Raw genomic sequence first — 20,352 nt, 5'->3', positions numbered from 1 at the left:
ACCACCAATGGTCAGTCACACAAACTTCAATGAATTTACAAATAGACGAATCCTTAGTCAAGGAGTTTATAACCATTACCTGGAAACACAAGTTAAAAAAAACAGTAGCCCATGAAAAAGGACAGTAATATAATATTAGTATTTACATTGGTAATAAAGACAAAAAGGTAAATAAATGACATCTCTGGAAAATGCAGCATTTCTGTTTCTTAGAAGTCATAATGCAAGTTCATAGAAACACAATGAAGTAGAATACACTCATTCACACACAGAAACACACATGCAAGATAGACACATCCTCACACACATACACATGCAGACTAACACCAGTATTCAACAGTTCTATTATCAAAAGAGGATATCCACTACAGAACAAGTCATTCTGCTACTAGGCAACCGATGCACACAGACCACACCCACAAGTCTATACAGTCTTTAGTCACCATTTATCTTATTGTGTTTGTCAGTGGGGGTTTGATTAGCAACAAATGAGCTTAAAAATAATTTATATTATTGCATGTAATTTTATACAATTGGAGGTGGTTGGTCGAGTCTGTCTGTGTACGTGCGTGCGTTAGTGTGCGTGTGCGTGTGTGTGTGTGTGTGTGTGTGTGTGTGTGTGTGTGTGTGTGTGTGTGTGTGTGTGTGTGTGTGTGTGTGTGTGTGTGTGTGTGTGTGTGTGTGTGTGTGTAGCCACGGGTAGTAGGGGTGCTACTAAAAATCTGAATTAAAAATCAAATCTGAAATCCTTCATTTTCAATTTTCCTAAAAGTAGTGCACTGTGTTAGCGGTCTGTAGCGCGGACCCCCACCACCAAACGACTTCCCACAGCCATGTGTGTGTGTGTGTGATCTGTTCACATTGTTAAGCCAATTGTCCCCTCCAGTCTTTGTCTCCCCCTCTTTGTTTACTGTAGTAATCCTCTCCGAGATGTTCACTTTCCTTCCTCCTTTTCCCTCCTCTTCTTCGTCTCTACAGTAAGTCAGTGGAATGGAAACCTGAGAGATCCTATATACAGTATAGTATAGCTGGTGAGTATAGTCAGTAGACTGGAAAAGTATTCTAGTCAGATAGTAGTCGGTGGTAAACCAACTACTAGAGCTGCTATTGTTTCTGTTGTCTTTAGTGATCCAGTCTCCATGCTCCTGAAGACCTTCAGTCAGACACGCTCCACCTCCACTGTTAGACACTGACTGAGCAGTGTTCTATGTCGCGTTATAACCTCCACTACTGTTAGACTTTGACTTAACAGTCCTCCCAAGTCTTACTCTGCAGTGTCTTGAAGATCAGCTATTTGTCTGTTTCCATCTGGACCCTTTTCTCAGTATTGGAGTAGTGTCTGGATCATTGTGACTCCTCTATGCCAAGTTATAATCTCCATTATATTACATTTTAACTCCAAAGTCGTCTCATAACCTCCTCTCACTGGTGGTGTTCCTCCCCCGCTCATGTAGTAGTTCTCCTGACTGTTAGGTCTCCCCAAACGGTGTCACATTTAATAACTTCCCCTGACTGTTAGGGCTCCTCAAACGATGTCACATTTAATTACGGCCCCTGACTGTATGGTTACCTAGTGGTACAAATGTCTATATTAACTGCTCTATGTCGTCTTATAACCTCTTGCTCTATAACATTTACATTTACATTTAAGTCATTTAGCCCTCTTATCCAGTTACAAATCCCCTTCTAACATCATAGTCTGTTTTTACTCGTGTTACTGTCTATTATAACCCCTCTATGTCGCGTTATAATCTCCTCTCTGTCTGCATGGTCTTGTAATAGACTTCTTGATCAGCGCGGCTGTGGGCTGAGACAGTGGGCCGGCGGGGGAGGGTCATTGAGCGGGGGAGGGGGGGGGAGTAACTGTCCAACAGCAGATCTGGGTGAGGAGGGGGAGGGAGGGGGAGTAGAAGGGGGGAGGAGGGGGAGGCAGGGGGGAGTAGAAGGGGGGAGAAGGGGGAGGCAGGGGGGAGGAGGTGGGCTGAGGAGGCGGAGGTAGGGTGGAGGAAGAGAAGGGAGGGAGTGGAGAGGAGATGGGGTGAGGAGGGGGAGGCAGGGTGGAGGAATCGTTCTGACTGGGAGAGGAGGAGCAGATAGAGTCTGATTTCACAGGAAGTGTGCGGTATTCCCGATATTCCGGTGCGGAGACTTTCTCCTGGCGCTGCAGCGCCCCCCTCTGGCCCTGCTCACCGACGCTCCCACTGGTGGTGTTCCTCCGCTCCCAGGGGGTCCCGTTACCGGCAGCTGTTACTCTGGCCCCCAGGGTCCCATTACTCCCGGTACCGACACTGCTAGACACCCTGACCACAGGGTGATGAGGGGCGTGAGCGTCGATGGTGACAATACTCCCGGTAACGCTCCCAGTAACACTCCCGGTGTGGCTGTCACGGTCGGAGGGGACCCGGTAGTACGGAGACTCAGAGCTTCCTGTTGAAGACCCTCCTCCACAGGAAGAGGCGGAGTCAGAGCCCTTGGCAGAGGAGCTGATTGGTCCGTGCTGCTTGGACATGGCAATGACCTATAGGATGAACAGAGGAGACAGTTAGCTAGCTACTTCAGCTAATTAGAATGTAAATCAACAGTTCATTTAGCTAGATACTTCAGCTAGTTACTTCAGCTAGTTAGAATGTAAATCAACAGTTCATTTAGCTAGTTACTTCAGCTAGTTAGAATGTAAATCAGCAGTTCATTTAGCTAGTTACTTCAGCTAGTTAGAATGTAAATCAACAGTTCATTTAGCTAGATACTTCAGCTAGTTACTTCAGCTAGTTAGAATGTAAATCAGCAGTTCATTTAGCTAGTTACTTCAGCTAGTTAGAATGTAAATCAACAGTTCATTTAGCTAGATACTTCAGCTAGTTACTTCAGCTAGTTAGAATGTAAATCAGCAGTTCATTTAGCTAGTTACTTCAGCTAGTTAGAATGTAAATCAACAGTTCATTTAGCTAGTTACTTCAGCTAGTTAGAATGTAAATCAACAGTTCATTTAGCTAGATACTTCAGCTAGTTACTTCAGCTAGTTAGAATGTAAATCAACAGTTCATTTAGCTAGTTACTTCAGCAAGTTACTTCATCTAGTTAGAATGTAAATCAACAGTTCATTTAGCTAGTTACTTCAGCTAGTTACTTCAGCTAGTTAGAATGTAAATCAACAGTTCATTTAACTAGTTACTTCAGCTAGTTAGAATGTAAAACAACAGTTAATTTAGCTAGTTACTTCAACTAGTTACTTCAGCTAGTTAGAATGTAAATCAACAGTTCATTTAACTAGTTACTTCAGCTAATTAGAATGTAAATCAACAGTTCATTTAACTAGTTACTTCAGCTAGTTAGAATGTAAATCAACAGTTCATTTAGCTAGACACTTCAGCTAGTTAGAATGTAAATCAACAGGACATTTAGCTAGTTACTTCAGCTAGTTAGAATGTAAATCAACAGTTCATTTAGCTAGTTACTTCAGCTAGTTACTTCAGCTAGTTAGAATGTAAATCAACAGTTCATTTAGCTAGTTACTTCAGCTAGTTAGAATGTAAATCAACAGTTCATTTAGCTAGTTACTTCAGCTAATTAGAATGTAAATCAACAGTTGATTTAGCTAGTTACTTCAGCTAGTTACTTCAGCTAGTTAGAATGTAAATCAGCAGTTCATTTAACTAGTTACTTCAGCTAGTTAGAATGTACATCAACAGTTCATTTAGCTGGTTACTTCAGCTAGTTAGAATGTAAATCAGCAGTTCATTTTAACTAACTCAAATTTGATATTCATCTCACCTGCGCCACTCGCGGCTGATTGGGCGGCTGGTGGGGCACACGCGGAGTCGTCACAGGGATAGGCCCCTCCCTGACTCGTTCCCCTCCCTGGTTGAGTGACATCAACTTGGCACGCGTCACCGCGCTCTTAGGGGAGACAGGGGGAGGTAGAGAGGAGACAGAAGGAGGTAGAGGGGAGACAGTAGGAGGTAGAGGGGAGACAGGAGGGGGGTGTCTAATCCCCTCCTTAGGGATATGCACCAGTGGGGCTGGAGCTGGGGTAGCCGTGGCAACGGCTCGATTGGCCGACTGTACCGTCGGATAGAGGGAGGGAGGATTCATCACCCCTGTCTCCCCTGCCTCTCCCCCTCCTCCTGCTCCTCCCTCTCCTCCGCCAGATGTGTCCGTCTCTCCCTCCTCCTCGCTCCGTCTCTCCGTAGAGCGCTGTTGTCTCCACTCCTGCACCAGTGGTGGTCGCAGCCTGACAGATCACAGATCACACATGATATTTTTGACTTGACGATTAATACCAGGGTTGTATGACACACACCTACAACACACACTAGCCACAAACGTACCTTGGTTGTGACCTGCGGGGGTCGAAGGACAGGTGGAAGGTCATGTGCCGCTGGTTGGAGGGGTCGTCTCCGGGGGGCGAGGTGCTGCTGCTGCCGTTGGCGACGCGGGGTAAGGTATTGCTGAATGTTACCATGGTTTCCTTTCCCATGGGGCCGCGGGGTGCCAGGAGCTCCACGTCAGCACTGGCCCTCTTCAGAGATGCTACGCTGGCCTTCTCCCTACGAACCTACAGAACAACATAGTGTGGCTAACTACTAATACTAACCACGAATACACAACCTATCTCCCTTCATCTCGTACCTTGCAGCGTCCAGTGCCCAGTTCCTCCCTGCTGTCTGAGGGTCTGGGTGTCTTGCTGCGGTACAGAGAGCCGTGCTGAACAGCATGACCTCTCTGGGCTCTTCCCCTCACCACCACCTCCCTCTGCTGCTGGGGGGGGGACGCAGCCCTCCGGACAGGCTGGGGGAGGCAGTCCTCCTCGGATGACCTGAAGTTACCTACTGCATACAGAGACTAGAGGGAGGGTACGGAGGGAGGAGAAGGAGAGGTGGAGATAGCGATAGAGAGAGAGAGATAGAAGCGTGACATTTGTTGAGACAGGTTTCCTAAAAAATAACTGTGCAATTCTCCCCCTGAGAACTCTTAAAATATTATTAATTCCCATCTCTCTCTCTGTCTTTTTCTCAGTCTTACCCCCCCCCCCACACACACAAAGTCTCCCCCCACCCACACACATACACACTCACCAGGTAGACTCCTATGCCAGCTCCTATGGCGTAGCCAACATAGACATCTCTGGGATGGCAGCGGTGTTGTGTGATCTGAGTCAGTCCGGCTATACCCGCAGCCAGACAGTATCCAAACACCAGCACCGGCTTCACCAGCTTTGTACTACTGCTGATCACACTGTTCAAATACATCTACACACACACACATACATACAAAGTTAGAACTATTGCGGATGGCATTGTTTCCAATTTTAACTTCAAATGCATCTTCATAAAGTCAGACAGACAGACAGGCAGGCAGACAGACAAGTTAGTAGCTGTCAATGCTTACAGAGATGTAGACAGCAGCAAAGCCAGAGAGCGTTGCATGCTGGGACGGAAATGTTTTCCTGAAGAGAAGAAGAGAGAGAGTAAGAAACAGGGAGCGAGGGGGAGATGTGATGCAGAGAGAGAAAGAGAGGTGGAGGTTTTATTAAAGCTGGAGAACACAAAGAGAGAGAGTGTGTGTGTGTGTGTATTACCTGGCTGACAGGATGGCATACATATCTTTCCCAGAGCAGATGTCCTGTGTGATGTAATTGTTCTGGTCACATGATATCCCAGGCAGCGTGTAATTGGGCTGACAGACAGTCAGGAAGAAAGGGGTGGGATAACCAGTAGCCAACTGGATGATGTCTGTCATTAGGGCTGTTGCCAGGAGACCAAACACATGAACACCTGGGGGGGAAGGAGGAGGAGAGAGAGGGGGGAGACAGGGAGAAGGGATGGAAAAGGACGGCAGTGTAGCCTAGTGGTTAGAGCATTGGACTAGTAATCGGAAGGTTGCAAGTTCAAACCCCCAAGCTGACAAGGTACAAATCTGTCGTTCTGCCCCTGAACAGGCAGTTAACCCACTGTTCCCAGGCCGTCATTGAAAATAAGAATGTGTTCTTAACTGACTTGCCTGGTTAAATAAAGGTAAAATTAAAATTAAATTAAAGAGAGGGGAGGGAGGAGCACCAGGTAAGAGTTATCTGAAACATCTGAAGACGTCTCTCCTGTCCTCATTCCCTCTACATCTCTCTCTCCCCCTGTCCTCATTCCCTCTACATCTCTCTCTCTCCCCTGTCCTCATTCCCTCTACATCACTCTCTGTCCCCTGTCCTCATTCCCTCTACATCTCTCTCTCTCCCCTGTCCTCATTCCCTCTACATCTCTCTGTCCCCTGTCCTCATTCCCTCTACATCTCTCTCTCCCCTGTCCTCATTCCCTCTACATCTCTCTGTCCCCTGTCCTCATTCCCTCTACATCTCTCGCTCTCCCCTGTCCTCATTCCCTCTACATCTCTCATTCCCTCTACATCTCTCTCTCCCCTGTCCTCATTGCCTCTACATCTCTCTCCCCCCTGTTCTCAACTTCTTGCTTTAACTGGAACAGGCCTGATGTAGATTCTCTCCGTCGACTATCATTACTCCCTGAAGTAGATTCTCTCCCTAGGCTATCATTACTCTCTGAAGTAGATTCTCTCCCTAGACTATCATTACTCTCTGATGTAGATTCTCTCCCTAGACTATCATTACTCTCTGATGTAGATTCTCTCCCTAGACTATCATTACTCCCTGAAGTAGATTCTCTCCCTAGGCTATCATTACTCTCTGATGTAGATTCTCTCCCTAGGCTATCATTACTCTCTGATGTAGATTCTCTCCCTAGGCTATTATTACTCTGTGAGGTAGATTCTCTCCCTAGACTATCATTACTCTCTGATGTAGATTCTCTCCCTAGGCTATCATTACTCTCTGATGTAGATTCTCTCCCTAGACTATCATTACTCCCTGAAGTAGATTCTCTCCCTAGACTATCATTACTCCCTGAAGTAGATTCTCTCCCTAGGCTATCATTACTCTGTGAGGTAGATTCTCTCCCTAGACTATCATTACTCTGTGAGGTAGATTCTCTCCCTAGGCTATCATTACTCTGTGAGGTAGATTCTCTCCCTGGGCTATCATTACTCCCTGAAGTAGATTCTCTCCCTAGACTATCATTACTCTGTGAGGTAGATTCTCTCCCTAGGCTATCATTCTCTCCCTAGGCTATCATTACTCCCTGAAGTAGATTCTCTCCCTGGGCTATCATTACTCTGTGAGGTAGATTCTCTCCCTAGACTATCATTACTCTGTGAGGTAGATTCTCTCCCTAGGCTATCATTACTCTGTGAGGTAGATTCTCTCCCTAGGCTATCATTACTCTGTGAGGTAGATTCTCTCCCTAGGCTATCATTACTCCCTGAAGTAGATTCTCTCCCTAGGCTATCATTACTCTGTGAGGTAGATTCTCTCCCTAGGCTATCATTACTCTGTGAGGTAGATTCTCTCCCTAGGCTATCATTACTCTGTGAGGTAGATTCTCTCCCTGGGCTATCATTACTCTGTGAGGTAGATTCTCTCCCTAGACTATCATTACTCTGTGAGGTAGATTCTCTCCCTAGGCTATTATTACTCTGTGAGGTAGATTCTCTCCCTAGGCTATCATTACTCTGTGAGGTAGATTCTCTCCCTAGGCTATCATTACTCTGTGAGGTAGATTCTCTCCCTAGGCTATCATTACTCCCTGAAGTAGATTCTCTCCCTAGGCTATCATTACTCTGTGAGGTAGATTCTCTCCCTAGGCTATCATTACTCTGTGAGGTAGATTCTCTCCCTAGGCTATCATTACTCTGTGAGGTAGATTCTCTCCCTAGACTATCATTACTCTGTGAGGTAGATTCTCTCCCTAGGCTATCATTACTCTGTGAGGTAGATTCTCTCCCTAGACTATCATTACTCTGTGAGGTAGATTCTCTCCCTAGGCTATCATTACTCTGTGAGGTAGATTCTCTCCCTAGGCTATCATTACTCTGTGAGGTAGATTCTTTCCCTGGGCTATCATTACTCTGTGAGGTAGATTCTCTCCCTAGGCTATCATTACTCTGTGAGGTAGATTCTCTCTCTAGGCTATCATTACTCTGTGAGGTAGATTCTCTCCCTAGGCTATCATTACTCCCTGAAGTAGATTCTCTCCCTAGGCTATCATTACTCTGTGAGGTAGATTCTCTCCCTAGGCTATCATTACTCTGTGAGGTAGATTCTCTCCCTAGGCTATCATTACTCTGTGAGGTAGATTCTCTCCCTGGGCTATCATTACTCTGTGAGGTAGATTCTCTCCCTAGACTTTCATTACTCTGTGAGGTAGATTCTCTCCCTAGGCTATTATTACTCTGTAAGGTAGATTCTCTCCCTAGGCTATCATTACTCTGTGAGGTAGATTCTCTCCCTTGGCTATCATTACTCTGTGAGGTAGATTCTCTCCCTAGGCTATCATTACTCCCTGAAGTAGATTCTCTCCCTAGGCTATCATTACTCTGTGAGGTAGATTCTCTCCCTAGGCTATCATTACTCTGTGAGGTAGATTCTCTCCCTAGGCTATCATTACTCTGTGAGGTAGATTCTCTCCCTAGACTATCATTACTCTGTGAGGTAGATTCTCTCCCTAGGCTATCATTACTCTGTGAGGTAGATTCTCTCCCTAGACTATCATTACTCTGTGAGGTAGATTCTCTCCCTAGGCTATCATTACTCTGTGAGGTAGATTCTCTCCCTAGGCTATCATTACTCTGTGAGGTAGATTCTTTCCCTGGGCTATCATTACTCTGTGAGGTAGATTCTCTCCCTAGGCTATCATTACTCTGTGAGGTAGATTCTCTCCCTAGACTATCATTACTCTGTGAGGTAGATTCTCTCCCTAGACTATCATTACTCTGTGAGGTAGATTCTCTCCCTAGGCTATCATTACTCTGTGAGGTAGATTCTCTCCCTAGGCTATCATTACTCTGTGAGGTAGATTCTCTCCCTGGGCTATCATTACTCTGCGAGGTAGATTCTCTCCCTAGGCTATCATTACTCTGCGAGGTAGATTCTCTCCCTAGGCTATCATTACTCTGTGAGGTAGATTCTCTCCCTAGGCTATCATTACTCTGTGAGGTAGATTCTCTCCCTAGACTATCATTAGTCTGTGAGGTAGATTCTCTCCCTGGGCTATCATTACTCTGTGAGGTAGATTCTCTCCCTAGACTATCATTACTCTGTGAGGTAGATTCTCTCCCTAGGCTATCATTACTCTGTGAGGTAGATTCTCTCCCTGGGCTATCATTACTCCCTGAAGTAGATTCTCTCCCTAGACTATCATTACTCTGTGAGGTAGATTCTCTCCCTAGGCTATCATTCTCTCCCTAGGCTATCATTACTCCCTGAAGTAGATTCTCTCCCTGGGCTATCATTACTCTGTGAGGTAGATTCTCTCCCTAGACTATCATTACTCTGTGAGGTAGATTCTCTCCCTAGGCTATCATTACTCTGTGAGGTAGATTCTCTCCCTAGGCTATCATTACTCTGTGAGGTAGATTCTCTCCCTAGGCTATCATTACTCCCTGAAGTAGATTCTCTCCCTAGGCTATCATTACTCTGTGAGGTAGATTCTCTCCCTAGGCTATCATTACTCTGTGAGGTAGATTCTCTCCCTAGGCTATCATTACTCTGTGAGGTAGATTCTCTCCCTGGGCTATCATTACTCTGTGAGGTAGATTCTCTCCCTAGACTATCATTACTCTGTGAGGTAGATTCTCTCCCTAGGCTATTATTACTCTGTGAGGTAGATTCTCTCCTAGGCTATCATTACTCTGTGAGGTAGATTCTCTCCCTAGGCTATCATTACTCTGTGAGGTAGATTCTCTCCCTAGGCTATCATTACTCCCTGAAGTAGATTCTCTCCCTAGGCTATCATTACTCTGTGAGGTAGATTCTCTCCCTAGGCTATCATTACTCTGTGAGGTAGATTCTCTCCCTAGACTATCATTACTCTGTGAGGTAGATTCTCTCCCTAGGCTATCATTACTCTGTGAGGTAGATTCTCTCCCTAGGCTATCATTACTCTGTGAGGTAGATTCTTTCCCTGGGCTATCATTACTCTGTGAGGTAGATTCTCTCCCTAGGCTATCATTACTCTGTGAGGTAGATTCTCTCTCTAGGCTATCATTACTCTGTGAGGTAGATTCTCTCCCTAGGCTATCATTACTCCCTGAAGTAGATTCTCTCCCTAGGCTATCATTACTCTGTGAGGTAGATTCTCTCCCTAGGCTATCATTACTCTGTGAGGTAGATTCTCTCCCTAGGCTATCATTACTCTGTGAGGTAGATTCTCTCCCTGGGCTATCATTACTCTGTGAGGTAGATTCTCTCCCTAGACTTTCATTACTCTGTGAGGTAGATTCTCTCCCTAGGCTATTATTACTCTGTAAGGTAGATTCTCTCCCTAGGCTATCATTACTCTGTGAGATTCTCTCCCTAGGCTATCATTACTCTGTGAGGTAGATTCTCTCCCTAGGCTATCATTACTCCCTGTAGATTCTCTCCCTAGGCTAGATTCTCTCTCCCTAGGCTATCATTACTCTGTGAGGTAGATTCTCTCCCTAGGCTATCATTACTCTGTGAGGTAGATTCTCTCCCTAGACTATCATTACTCTGTGAGGTAGATTCTCTCCCTAGGCTATCATTACTCTGTGAGGTAGATTCTCTCCCTAGACTATCATTACTCTGTGAGGTAGATTCTCTCCTAGACTATCATTACTCTGTGAGGTAGATTCTCTCCCTAGGCTATCATTACTCTGTGAGGTAGATTCTCTCCCTGGGCTATCATTACTCTGTGAGGTAGATTCTCTCCCTAGGCTATCATTACTCTGTGAGGTAGATTCTCTCCCTAGACTATCATTACTCTGTGAGGTAGATTCTCTCCCTAGACTATCATTACTCTGTGAGGTTCTCTCCCTAGACTTCTCTCCCCTAGGCTATCATTACTCTGTGAGGTAGATTCTCTCCCTAGGCTATCATTACTCTGTGAGGTAGATTCTCTCCCTGGGCTATCATTACTCTGCGAGGTAGATTCTCTCCTAGGCTATCATTACTCTGCGAGGTAGATTCTCTCCCTAGGCTATCATTACTCTGTGAGGTAGATTCTCTCCCTAGGCTATCATTACTCTGTGAGGTAGATTCTCTCCCTAGACTATCATTAGTCTGTGAGGTAGATTCTCTCCCTGGGCTATCATTACTCTGTGAGGTAGATTCTCTCCCTAGACTATCATTACTCTGTGAGGTAGATTCTCTCCCTAGGCTATCATTACTCTGTGAGGTAGATTCTCTCCCTGGGCTATCATTACTCTGTGAGGTAGATTCTCTCCCTAGGCTATCATTACTCTGTGAGCTAGATTCTCTCCCTAGGCTATCATTACTCTGTGAGGTAGATTCTCTCCCTAGGCTATCATTACTCTGTGAGGTAGATTCTCTCCCTAGGCTATCATTACTCTGTGAGGTGTGCACCTGTTCACTCCCCCTTGAGGATTCAAGCAGAAATAACAGGTACGTACCAACAAAGCGAACAGTCCTCCGTAGGAAGGAGTTGAAGTTACACCCATCAGCTTTACTCGGTTTGACTCTGGACTGGTAACAATACGCCAGCCCTTCACCCAGCATGATCTATTCACACACACACACAATTAGTCATGCACCCTGATAGCCTGTTCATTGATCAGTCTATTGATTCTAGGTTCTGACTGTGTGTGTACTAACCGAGGCAGCCGGTCCTGCGAAGGCCAGGCTCAGTAACATCAGCAGAGGGATCAGTTCGTCTCCTGTCTCCAGGTAGGGCAACGACAGGTCCCGGTCATAGCAATGGAACCCAGGGGTCGCCGGGGACAACAGGTCCGTCAACTCCATGAAGTAGAGAGAGACAAGGGAGGAGAGGACGATGGGGAGCTAGACAGAAAGAAAGAGAGACAGACACAGAGAGCGAGGGAGCGAGCAGGGGAGAGAGAGAAAGAAAGAGAGGTAAGAGGGAGATATTGTCTTACTAACAGCCATAGTGAGTGGTATACATTAAATGCAGTTATATTGGACACACATGTATGCACATCCACACACCTCTATGAAGTAGAAGCATGGTAGAAGTGCCATGCTGTCTTTGGGAGGTTTCTTCTTGGTCTTGGCTTTTGGTGACGACATCATCCTGGTGTTGGTCCAATCAGAGTCTAGGAACAGACAGAAGGGGAGGGGTTAGTCATCACCCTGGTGACGTTCCAGGTGGCATACATTACCGAGGCGTTGTTGGACATTATCAGCTTGTTAAGTCATATTCTGCTACTACTTCCACATGGGCAAACATCTGCTTGGTCTCGGACTGGTCCTTTGCAGCAAACCTAAGCTAATAGTAAATAGCTGAATGCACATCTGTTGTGTAGGTCCCTCAACTCCAAATGAACAGAACATCAGAACACACACACATGCCAGCCTCAATGGTGTGCTATCTCTGTTTCCCACATCTCTCTCTCTCTCTTTGTTCTCTCTAACTTGCTGTCTAAATTCGGGACAATGGAGTGGACACAGGACAGCGCCATAGTTACAGTAACTCAGAGAGAAATAAGCAGGGAGTTGAGACACACAACTCCTTCCTTTTGCCCGGAGTTATTCTACTGTAACTATGGCGCTGTCCACTGCATGGTCCTGAACCCAGAGAGAGAGAAAACCTCTCCTGATTTATAACCATTGATTCTCTCAGACACTAGAGTCAGACTCACCCCGCCTTGCCTCTCCTCCACACACACACACACACACACACACACACAGAGAGTGCTGAATTACCTCTGTCCCGCGGGTTGTGTGTGTTAGCAGAGGCCCGTCTTGCCCTCCCCCCTCGCCGAGGTCTTGCGTGCTGCTCCAGTTTTCCGTTCAAACGTTAATCCATCTTCACGCGCTGCCAGTTGTTTTACGCCCCCAAAACACACATACACACACATCAGGTTGTTTAGGTTGGTCAGATTCTCCACGGATAGAGAGGACGCGAGAATGATAGACGGGTAAGACGAAAGGGAAAAGTCCGATATTCGATATTTCTCCGTTATTTTCCTTCTGATCGCGCGTGTGAATAAACTCCGCGGTTTCACGTGCCTTCTACCGGTTCACCCCAGTCCCAGTCAGCCAGACTATGTTTGAACAGCCCACACAAACTCAAACAGCGCTCAGAAACGAACCGATATCTCACTTGAAGAACCGCTGCTCACAGAGAGCCTCGCGCACACAAAGGCATGGGGGGCGCGAGAGGGCGGGGGGAGACGAGGGGAGGAGACCGACTGTTCCTTCACACATACACAAACGCCCCTCCTCTCACCGCTCCAAATTCCTAATGGTAGGCTACCACCACCATAAAGCTGGGCAAAACAAAGCGAATGATTTTGGTGTGTTTGGGTATGCGCGTGCATGAGTGAAAGCATGTGTGTCGGTTGATTCTGAGTGTTTCTTCGAATATATTCCCCTTTTAGAATATTATATTTTAAATGTAAAGGCTATTCATTTTAGGCAAAAATATTCTGAATCCCCATCTCTCTTCCTCTTTTCGTCTTCTCGTTCCTATTTTTTATTGTGGGTAGACCTAGTCCAGTAGGGTGGGGTTGGGTTGGGTTCTGACCACGTGCCTGTGACTGCTGCTGCGTTGTGTATTTGCGTCTCTTCATTCAACAAACGTGCGCGCGCGCTCACACATCTTCTGCTTCTGACCTGTCTGATTTACCATGAGATGGACACATTCAAACCTTTCTCCCACGGTTATAAATACACACACACACCATGACACACACACCCACCCTTTTCGCCTGGACTGGTCACAGCTGAGTGGCTAATAAACGCATCACTCACTCACACACAAATACATATAAAGACTCCAACCTATCAGCACTACTCTACAGACAACAGAGAAGACACCAACCTATCAGTACTAGCCTGCAGACAACAGAGAAGACTCCAACCTACCAGCACTACTCTACAGACAACAGAGAAGACTCCAACCTATCAGCACTGGCCTGCAGACAACAGAGAGACTCCAACCTATCAGCACTAGCCTGCAGCCAACAGAGAAGACTCCAACCTATCAGCACTAGCCTGCAGACAACAGAGAAGACTCCAACCTACCAGCACTGGCCTGCAGACAACAGAGAGACTCCAACCTATCAGCACTAGCCTGCAGCCAACAGAGAAGACTCCAACCTATCAGCACTAGCCTGCAGACAACAGAGAAGACTCCAACCTACCAGCACTGGCCTGCAGACAACAGAGAAGACTCCAACCTACCAGCACTGGCCTGCAGACAACAGAGAAGACTCCAACCTACCAGCACTGGCCTGCAGACAACAGAGAGACTCCAACCTATCAGCACTAGCCTGCAGACAACAGAGAAGACTCCAACCTACCAGCACTGGCCTGCAGACAACAGAGAAGACTCCAACCTACCAGCACTGGCCTGCAGACAACAGAGAGACTCCAACCTATCAGCACTAGCCTGCAGCCAACAGAGAAGACTCCAACCTATCAGCACTAGCCTGCAGACAACAGAGAAGACTCCAACCTATCAGCACTAGCCTGCAGACAACAGAGAAGACTTAAATCTATCAGCACTAGCCTACAGACAACAGAGAAGTCCTGTGTGGCTCAGTCGGTAGAGCATGGCGCTTGCAACGCCAAGCGTCGTGGGTTCGATTCCCGCTGGGGCCACCCATATGTAAAACTAGTGGCCCCAGCCGACTTGTAAGTCGCTTTGGACAAAAGCGTCTGCTAAATGGGATATATATATTAGAGAAGACACTAGCCTACAGACAACAGAGAAGACTCCAACCTATCAGCACTAGCCTACAGACAACAGAGAAGACTCCAACCTATCAGCACTAGCCTACAGACAACAGAGAAGACTCCAACCTACCAGCATCACTCTACAGAGAAGACTCCAACCTACCAGCACTAGACTGCAGACAACAGAGAAGACTCCAACCTACCAGCACTGGCCTGCAGACAACAGAGAGACTCCAACCTACCAGCACTAGCCTGCAGACAACAGAGAGACTCCAACCTACCAGCACTGGCCTGCAGACAACAGAGAGACTCCAACCTATCAGCACTAGACTGCAGACAACAGAGAGACTCCAACCTACCAGCACTAGCCTGCAGCCAACAGAGAAGACTCCAACCTATCAGCACTAGCCTGCAGCCAACAGAGAAGACTCCAACCTACCAGCACTAAATATATGATTCTATCTCTACCTGTATCCTCTGTAAATCCAGCCTGGTCACCAGAAATACCACAGCTATCAGTAGCTCTATTGATATATTCTGCCTGTACATGTGGTAGGGCTACTTTTCATTTGGTTCTGTTTACATAAATAAATACAGAAGTAAATGAATGAAATATGTTTAGAGTGCATGGGTCTGAGTGTGTCTTTATAAATGTGTGTCCCAATTTACAGCTGCTAGTGGCTAGAGGCATCCTCTTCATCCTTTCATCTCTTCCCTGTCCCCTCCTCTCCTCTTCTCCCTCTATTAACCATATGCAGAACACAAACGCTCCCTTCTGGCCACAGGATACCACATGCCACAATAAATATGTTATGGCCAGTAGATGGCGTACTTCACCAACTGAACCAATCTACATGAACAGTGCCTTCAGAAAGTATTCATGCCCCTTGACTTTTTCCACATTTCGTTGTGCTGCACTTACAGACTGAACTCAAAAGGGATTAAATATATATTTTTCTCACGCATCTACACACAATACCCCTGTGATAACATGTTTTTTGAAATTGTTGTACATTTATTTCAAATTAAATACTGAAATATCTCATTTACATAAGTATTCATACCCCTGAGTCAATACTTTGTAGAAGCACATTTGACAGCGATTACAGCCGTGAGTCTTTCTTGGTAAGTCTCTTAAGAGATTTCCACACCTGGATTGTGCAACATTTGCCAGTTAATCTTTTAAAAATTCTTCAAGCTCTGTCAAATTGGTTGTTGATCATTACTGACAACCATTTTCAGGTCTTGCCATAGATTTTTCCAATAGATTTAAGTCAAAACATTAACTCGGCCACTCAGGAACATTCACTGTCTTCTTAGTAAGCAACTCCAGAGTAGATTTGGCGTTGTGTTTTAGGTTATTGTCCTGCTGAAAGGTGAATTAATCTCCCAGTGTCTGATGGAAAGCAAACTGAACCAGGTTTCCTCTAGGATTTTGCCTGTGCTAAGCTCCATTCCATATTTTTTGTTGTCCTGAAAAACTCCCCAGACCTTAACAATTACAAGCATACCCATAGCATGATGCAGCCACCACTATGCTTGAAAATATGGTACTCAGTAATGTGTTGTATTGGATTTGCCCCAAACATAACACTTTGTATTCAGGACAAAAAGTGAATTGCTTTGCCGCTTAAATATTACTTTAGTTCCTTGTTGCAAACAGGATGCATGTTTTAGAATATTTTGTTTCTGTACAGGCTTCCTTCTTTTCACTCTGTCAATTAGGTTAGTATTGTGGAGTAACTACAATGTTGTTGATCTATCCTCAGTTTTCTCCTATCACAACCATTAAACCCGGTAACTGTTTTAAAGTCATCATTGGCCTCATTGTGATATTGATCCAATTTCACTGTTGTTTCAGTTGCTTTGTGCATCAGCAAATTTGCTTGAGATGATTTTACTGCAACTTGAACTCTGTGTCAGCATTCAAATGTAATGAATTGTGTTTGTTATGAACAGCTATTGTTATCATATTGTATGTCTGCATCAGAGTGTCGGCTAGACCCAGAGTGCATTCAGAAACAGAGGCCTCAATATCATATCAGTCAACAACACACCCTGGGACTCTTTATCTCGGGAGGAAGGCGTATCCCACCTCTCTCTCTCTCTCTCTCTCTCTCTCTCTCTCTCTCTCTCTCTCTCTCTCTCTCTCTCTCTCTCTCTCTCTCTCTCTCTCTCTCTCTCTCTCTCTCTCGTCCTCTATCCATCATCCTCTCTCCATCATCCTCTCTCCCTGTGTTTGGCGAGCTTGTGAGAGCACAAACCTTTCTGCAAAACAGGTCGCCTACAGGAGACAAGCATATCATAATTTTGAGGGTATCATAATTTTGAGGGAACCCGGAGAGCTTTCTTCTCTCCCAAGCCCGCCAATTCACCCACGAACTCCTGTAATGTCGTGGATCGAAGATAAATAACCGACAGCTTGTTCTCTCTCTGTTGTAGTGTTGAGCGACACGAGCTACCCCGACACACAGGCATACACACACAGCTCGGGCGTTCCGGCGACTCCTCTGCGGCCAACGGAAGGGTGTCAGGAGAGAGGAGAGGGAGAACGGAGGAGGCGAAGGGGAGAGAGGAGGGAGAGGAGGGAGAGGAGGGAGGAAACCCGACTGTTTTGAAGCTATACGCCAGTAAACAAAGACTATAAGCATACACAGTGAACGAAGAGGAAACCGTCGCAGTGCTATTTTAATTCAGTGTGGATGAAACTAGGATGAGAGAGACGCCAAAGGACAGAGACGCCATCGGTGACAAGTTAAAGGACTCCGCTATTGGGTAAGTAGCCCGGCTGTCTGTCTGCTCGTTACACGCAGTGTCTACTCACGACTATACTTGGCCTGATTTCCGCGAATTTGTTGACTAGCCGTGTAGCGCTCCACTGCCTCAGCATCACGGAACAGCGATGAAGGATGGAGGTGAGGAGAGAAGGGGATGGAGGTGAGGAGAGAAGGGGATGGAGCGACGGAACAGAGAGACAGATGCAGAATAGAAGGAAGACGAGATGAAGAGACAGTGTGTGTTTTCTAATGTAGGCATAATATAATTATAAATTATACAAATCCCGTTAATGCATACATGGAAATGCATGACAATAATGTGAACAAAGCAATATGATAATAAATACTAGTCTTACATAAATAAATAAACAATATACATTACAGGCATAGCCGGATTAAGAAATCATAGACCCCGGGGCACAGTTTTTTTAGCCCCCACACACTTCCTGGAACACCATTATTTTCTGTAAACAAATCCAAATCCAAGTTGCAATTCAATGCGAGGTTTCCTGTTGAAGAAAAAGGCCCTTTATAATAAAGCCATAATAACCTTTGTAATGTAGGCTACAGTTGAGCAGGGGCGTTTTTAGGATTTCCACACATGGGGAACACTTGTTTGCAGCGTCCGAATATTTGTTTTGCCTTTTAAAAACGCATTTCATACAATTCTACATACTTTACAAGACAGAAGACATTCGGGGAATCGTTTCTAATACCACACAAATAACCGAACTCAGTGACTACTCTGATGACACTAACAAACTGAGATCAATCTGGTCTGGAATTTAACAAATAATAGCCCAGGCCAATGAAGCGATACACATTGTACAATATTGGGAGGCAATATAGACTATATATACAAAAGTATGTTGACACCCCTTCAAATGAGTGGATTCAGCTATTCCAGCCACACGCGTTGCTGATAGGTGTATAAAATATCCATAGACAAACATTGGCAGTAGAATGGCCTTACTGAAGAGCTCAGTGACTTTCAACATGCCACCGTCATAGGCCACCTTTCCAACAAGTCAGTTCGTCAAATTTCTGCCCTGCTAGAGCTGCTCTGGTCAACTGTACATGCTGTTATTATGAAATGGAAACGTCTAGGAGCAACAACGGCTCAGCCGCGAAGCGGTAGGCCACACAAACTCACAGAACGGGACCGCCGAGTGCTGAAGCAAGTAGTACGTAAAAATAATCTGTCCTCGGTTGCAACCCTCACTACCGAGTTCCAAACTGCCTCTGGAAGCAACGTCAGCACAAGAACTGTTGGTTGGGAGCTTCGGTCTAAGGCACTGCATCACAGTGCTAGAGGTGTTACTGCAGACCCGGGTTCATTCCCGGGCTGTGCCACAACCGGCCGTGGCCAGGAGTCCCATAGGACAGCACACAATTGGCCCAGCTTGAGCGATGAGCCCAGGCGATAAGCGATGAGACAAGATCAAAATTGTGGAGAAAAAAGGGGGATAAAATACAAAATAAATAAAAATACACACACACACACACACACACACACACACACAAGCCTAATGCGTTGATCACATTGACAGCATCATTGCATTTTGGTACACCAGAATTACATTCATTTCCAAGGAAACGCTCCGTTTGCCTTGCAGCATTGCGTTGCAGAGGCAGTTGCAGTGTGTTCGTTGTGGTGCATTCGTTGCATTTATTGAACGTATGCGTCAAACTGTACGCGTAGGTGGCTTGACTGAAATGGTAGCAGAAGGTGAATGTTGAACTCTTTTTGCATACATATCCAGATGATGCTGGATACTATTTTGGGCAAGGACGCTGTCGGTGTAATCGAAGCGTAAGATCACCATGCGCAATGCCAGGCGTCGGCTGGAGTGGTGTAAAGCTGGCTGCCATTGGACTCTGGAGCAGTGGAAACACCTTCTCTGGATTGATGAATCACGCTTTGCCATCTGGAAGTCTGATGGACGAATCTGGGTTTGGCAGATGCCAGGAGAACGCTACCTGCCCCAATTCATAGTGCCTACTGTAAAGTTTGGTGGAGGAGGAATAATGGTCTGGGGCTGTTTTTCATGTTTTGGGCTAGGTCCCCTTAGTACTGCATCTAGCTCTGACCTCAACTCCATCAAACACCTTTAGGATGAATTGGAACATCGACTGCGATCCAGACCTCACTAATGCTCTTGTGGCTGAATGGAAGCAAGTCCACACAGCAATGTTCCAAATAGTGGAAGCCTTCCCAGAAGAGTGGAGGCTGTTATAGCAGTGGGTAAGCCCTCCATTAACCCGGACATGAGTACAGGGAGGACACTCAGGCAGTCTCCTCTCCTGCAGAAAATGTGAAAATAAACAATATGCTTTGCCCCTGTATGTTGAAATAAACAATAAAAATGAACAGTAGACATTACACTCACAGAGGTTCCAAAAGAATAAAGACATTTCAAATGTCATATTATGTACATATACAGTGTTGTAACGATTGTTGTATTTACAATGGTTGTATTTACAATGATGTTTGTTCTTCACTTTTCTTGTGGCAACAGGTCACAAATCTTGCTGCTGTGATGGCACACTGTGGTATTTCAACCAGTTTATCAAAATTGGATTTGTTTTTGAATTCTTTGTGGGTCTGTGTAATCTGAGGGAAATATGTTTCTCTAATATGGTCATACACTTGGTAGGAGGTTAGGAAGTGCAGCTCAGTTTCCACCTTATTTTGTGGGTCAGTTTGCACATAGCCTGTCTTCTCTGGAGAGCCAGGTCTGCCTACGGTGGCCTTTTTGCAAAATTATGCGTGCAGAGTCTCAATTTGGTGTTTGTCCCATTTTGTGAATTCTTGGCTGGTGAGCGGACCACAGACCA

At 45.7% G+C, this 20,352-nt stretch overlaps 1 protein-coding gene and 1 pseudogene across 1 annotated transcript in view; one reads left to right on the top strand and one right to left on the bottom strand.

Annotated features, from left to right (window-relative positions):
• Positions 1-1,689: 1,689 nt before the first annotated feature.
• On the bottom strand, positions 1,690-13,235 carry LOC135543381 (phospholipid phosphatase-related protein type 3-like; annotated as a pseudogene).
• A 3,710-nt stretch (positions 13,236-16,945) lies between these two features.
• Positions 16,946-20,352, top strand: part of LOC135543068 (paralemmin-1-like) — a 21,102-nt gene continuing 17,695 nt past the window's right edge. Inside the window, exon 1 of the mRNA XM_064970164.1 lies at positions 16,946-17,512. Within this exon, the coding sequence (XP_064826236.1) occupies positions 17,451-17,512 (62 nt within the window). The 5' untranslated portion in view covers positions 16,946-17,450. The remainder of the gene's footprint in view (positions 17,513-20,352) is intronic.

This window comes from Oncorhynchus masou, chromosome 7 (assembly GCF_036934945.1).
Source record: "Oncorhynchus masou masou isolate Uvic2021 chromosome 7, UVic_Omas_1.1, whole genome shotgun sequence".
In the NCBI taxonomy this organism is placed as follows: Eukaryota; Metazoa; Chordata; class Actinopteri; order Salmoniformes; family Salmonidae; genus Oncorhynchus; species Oncorhynchus masou.
Note: the sequence above shows the minus strand (reverse complement) of the source record. Positions and strands in the feature narration are given on the sequence as shown.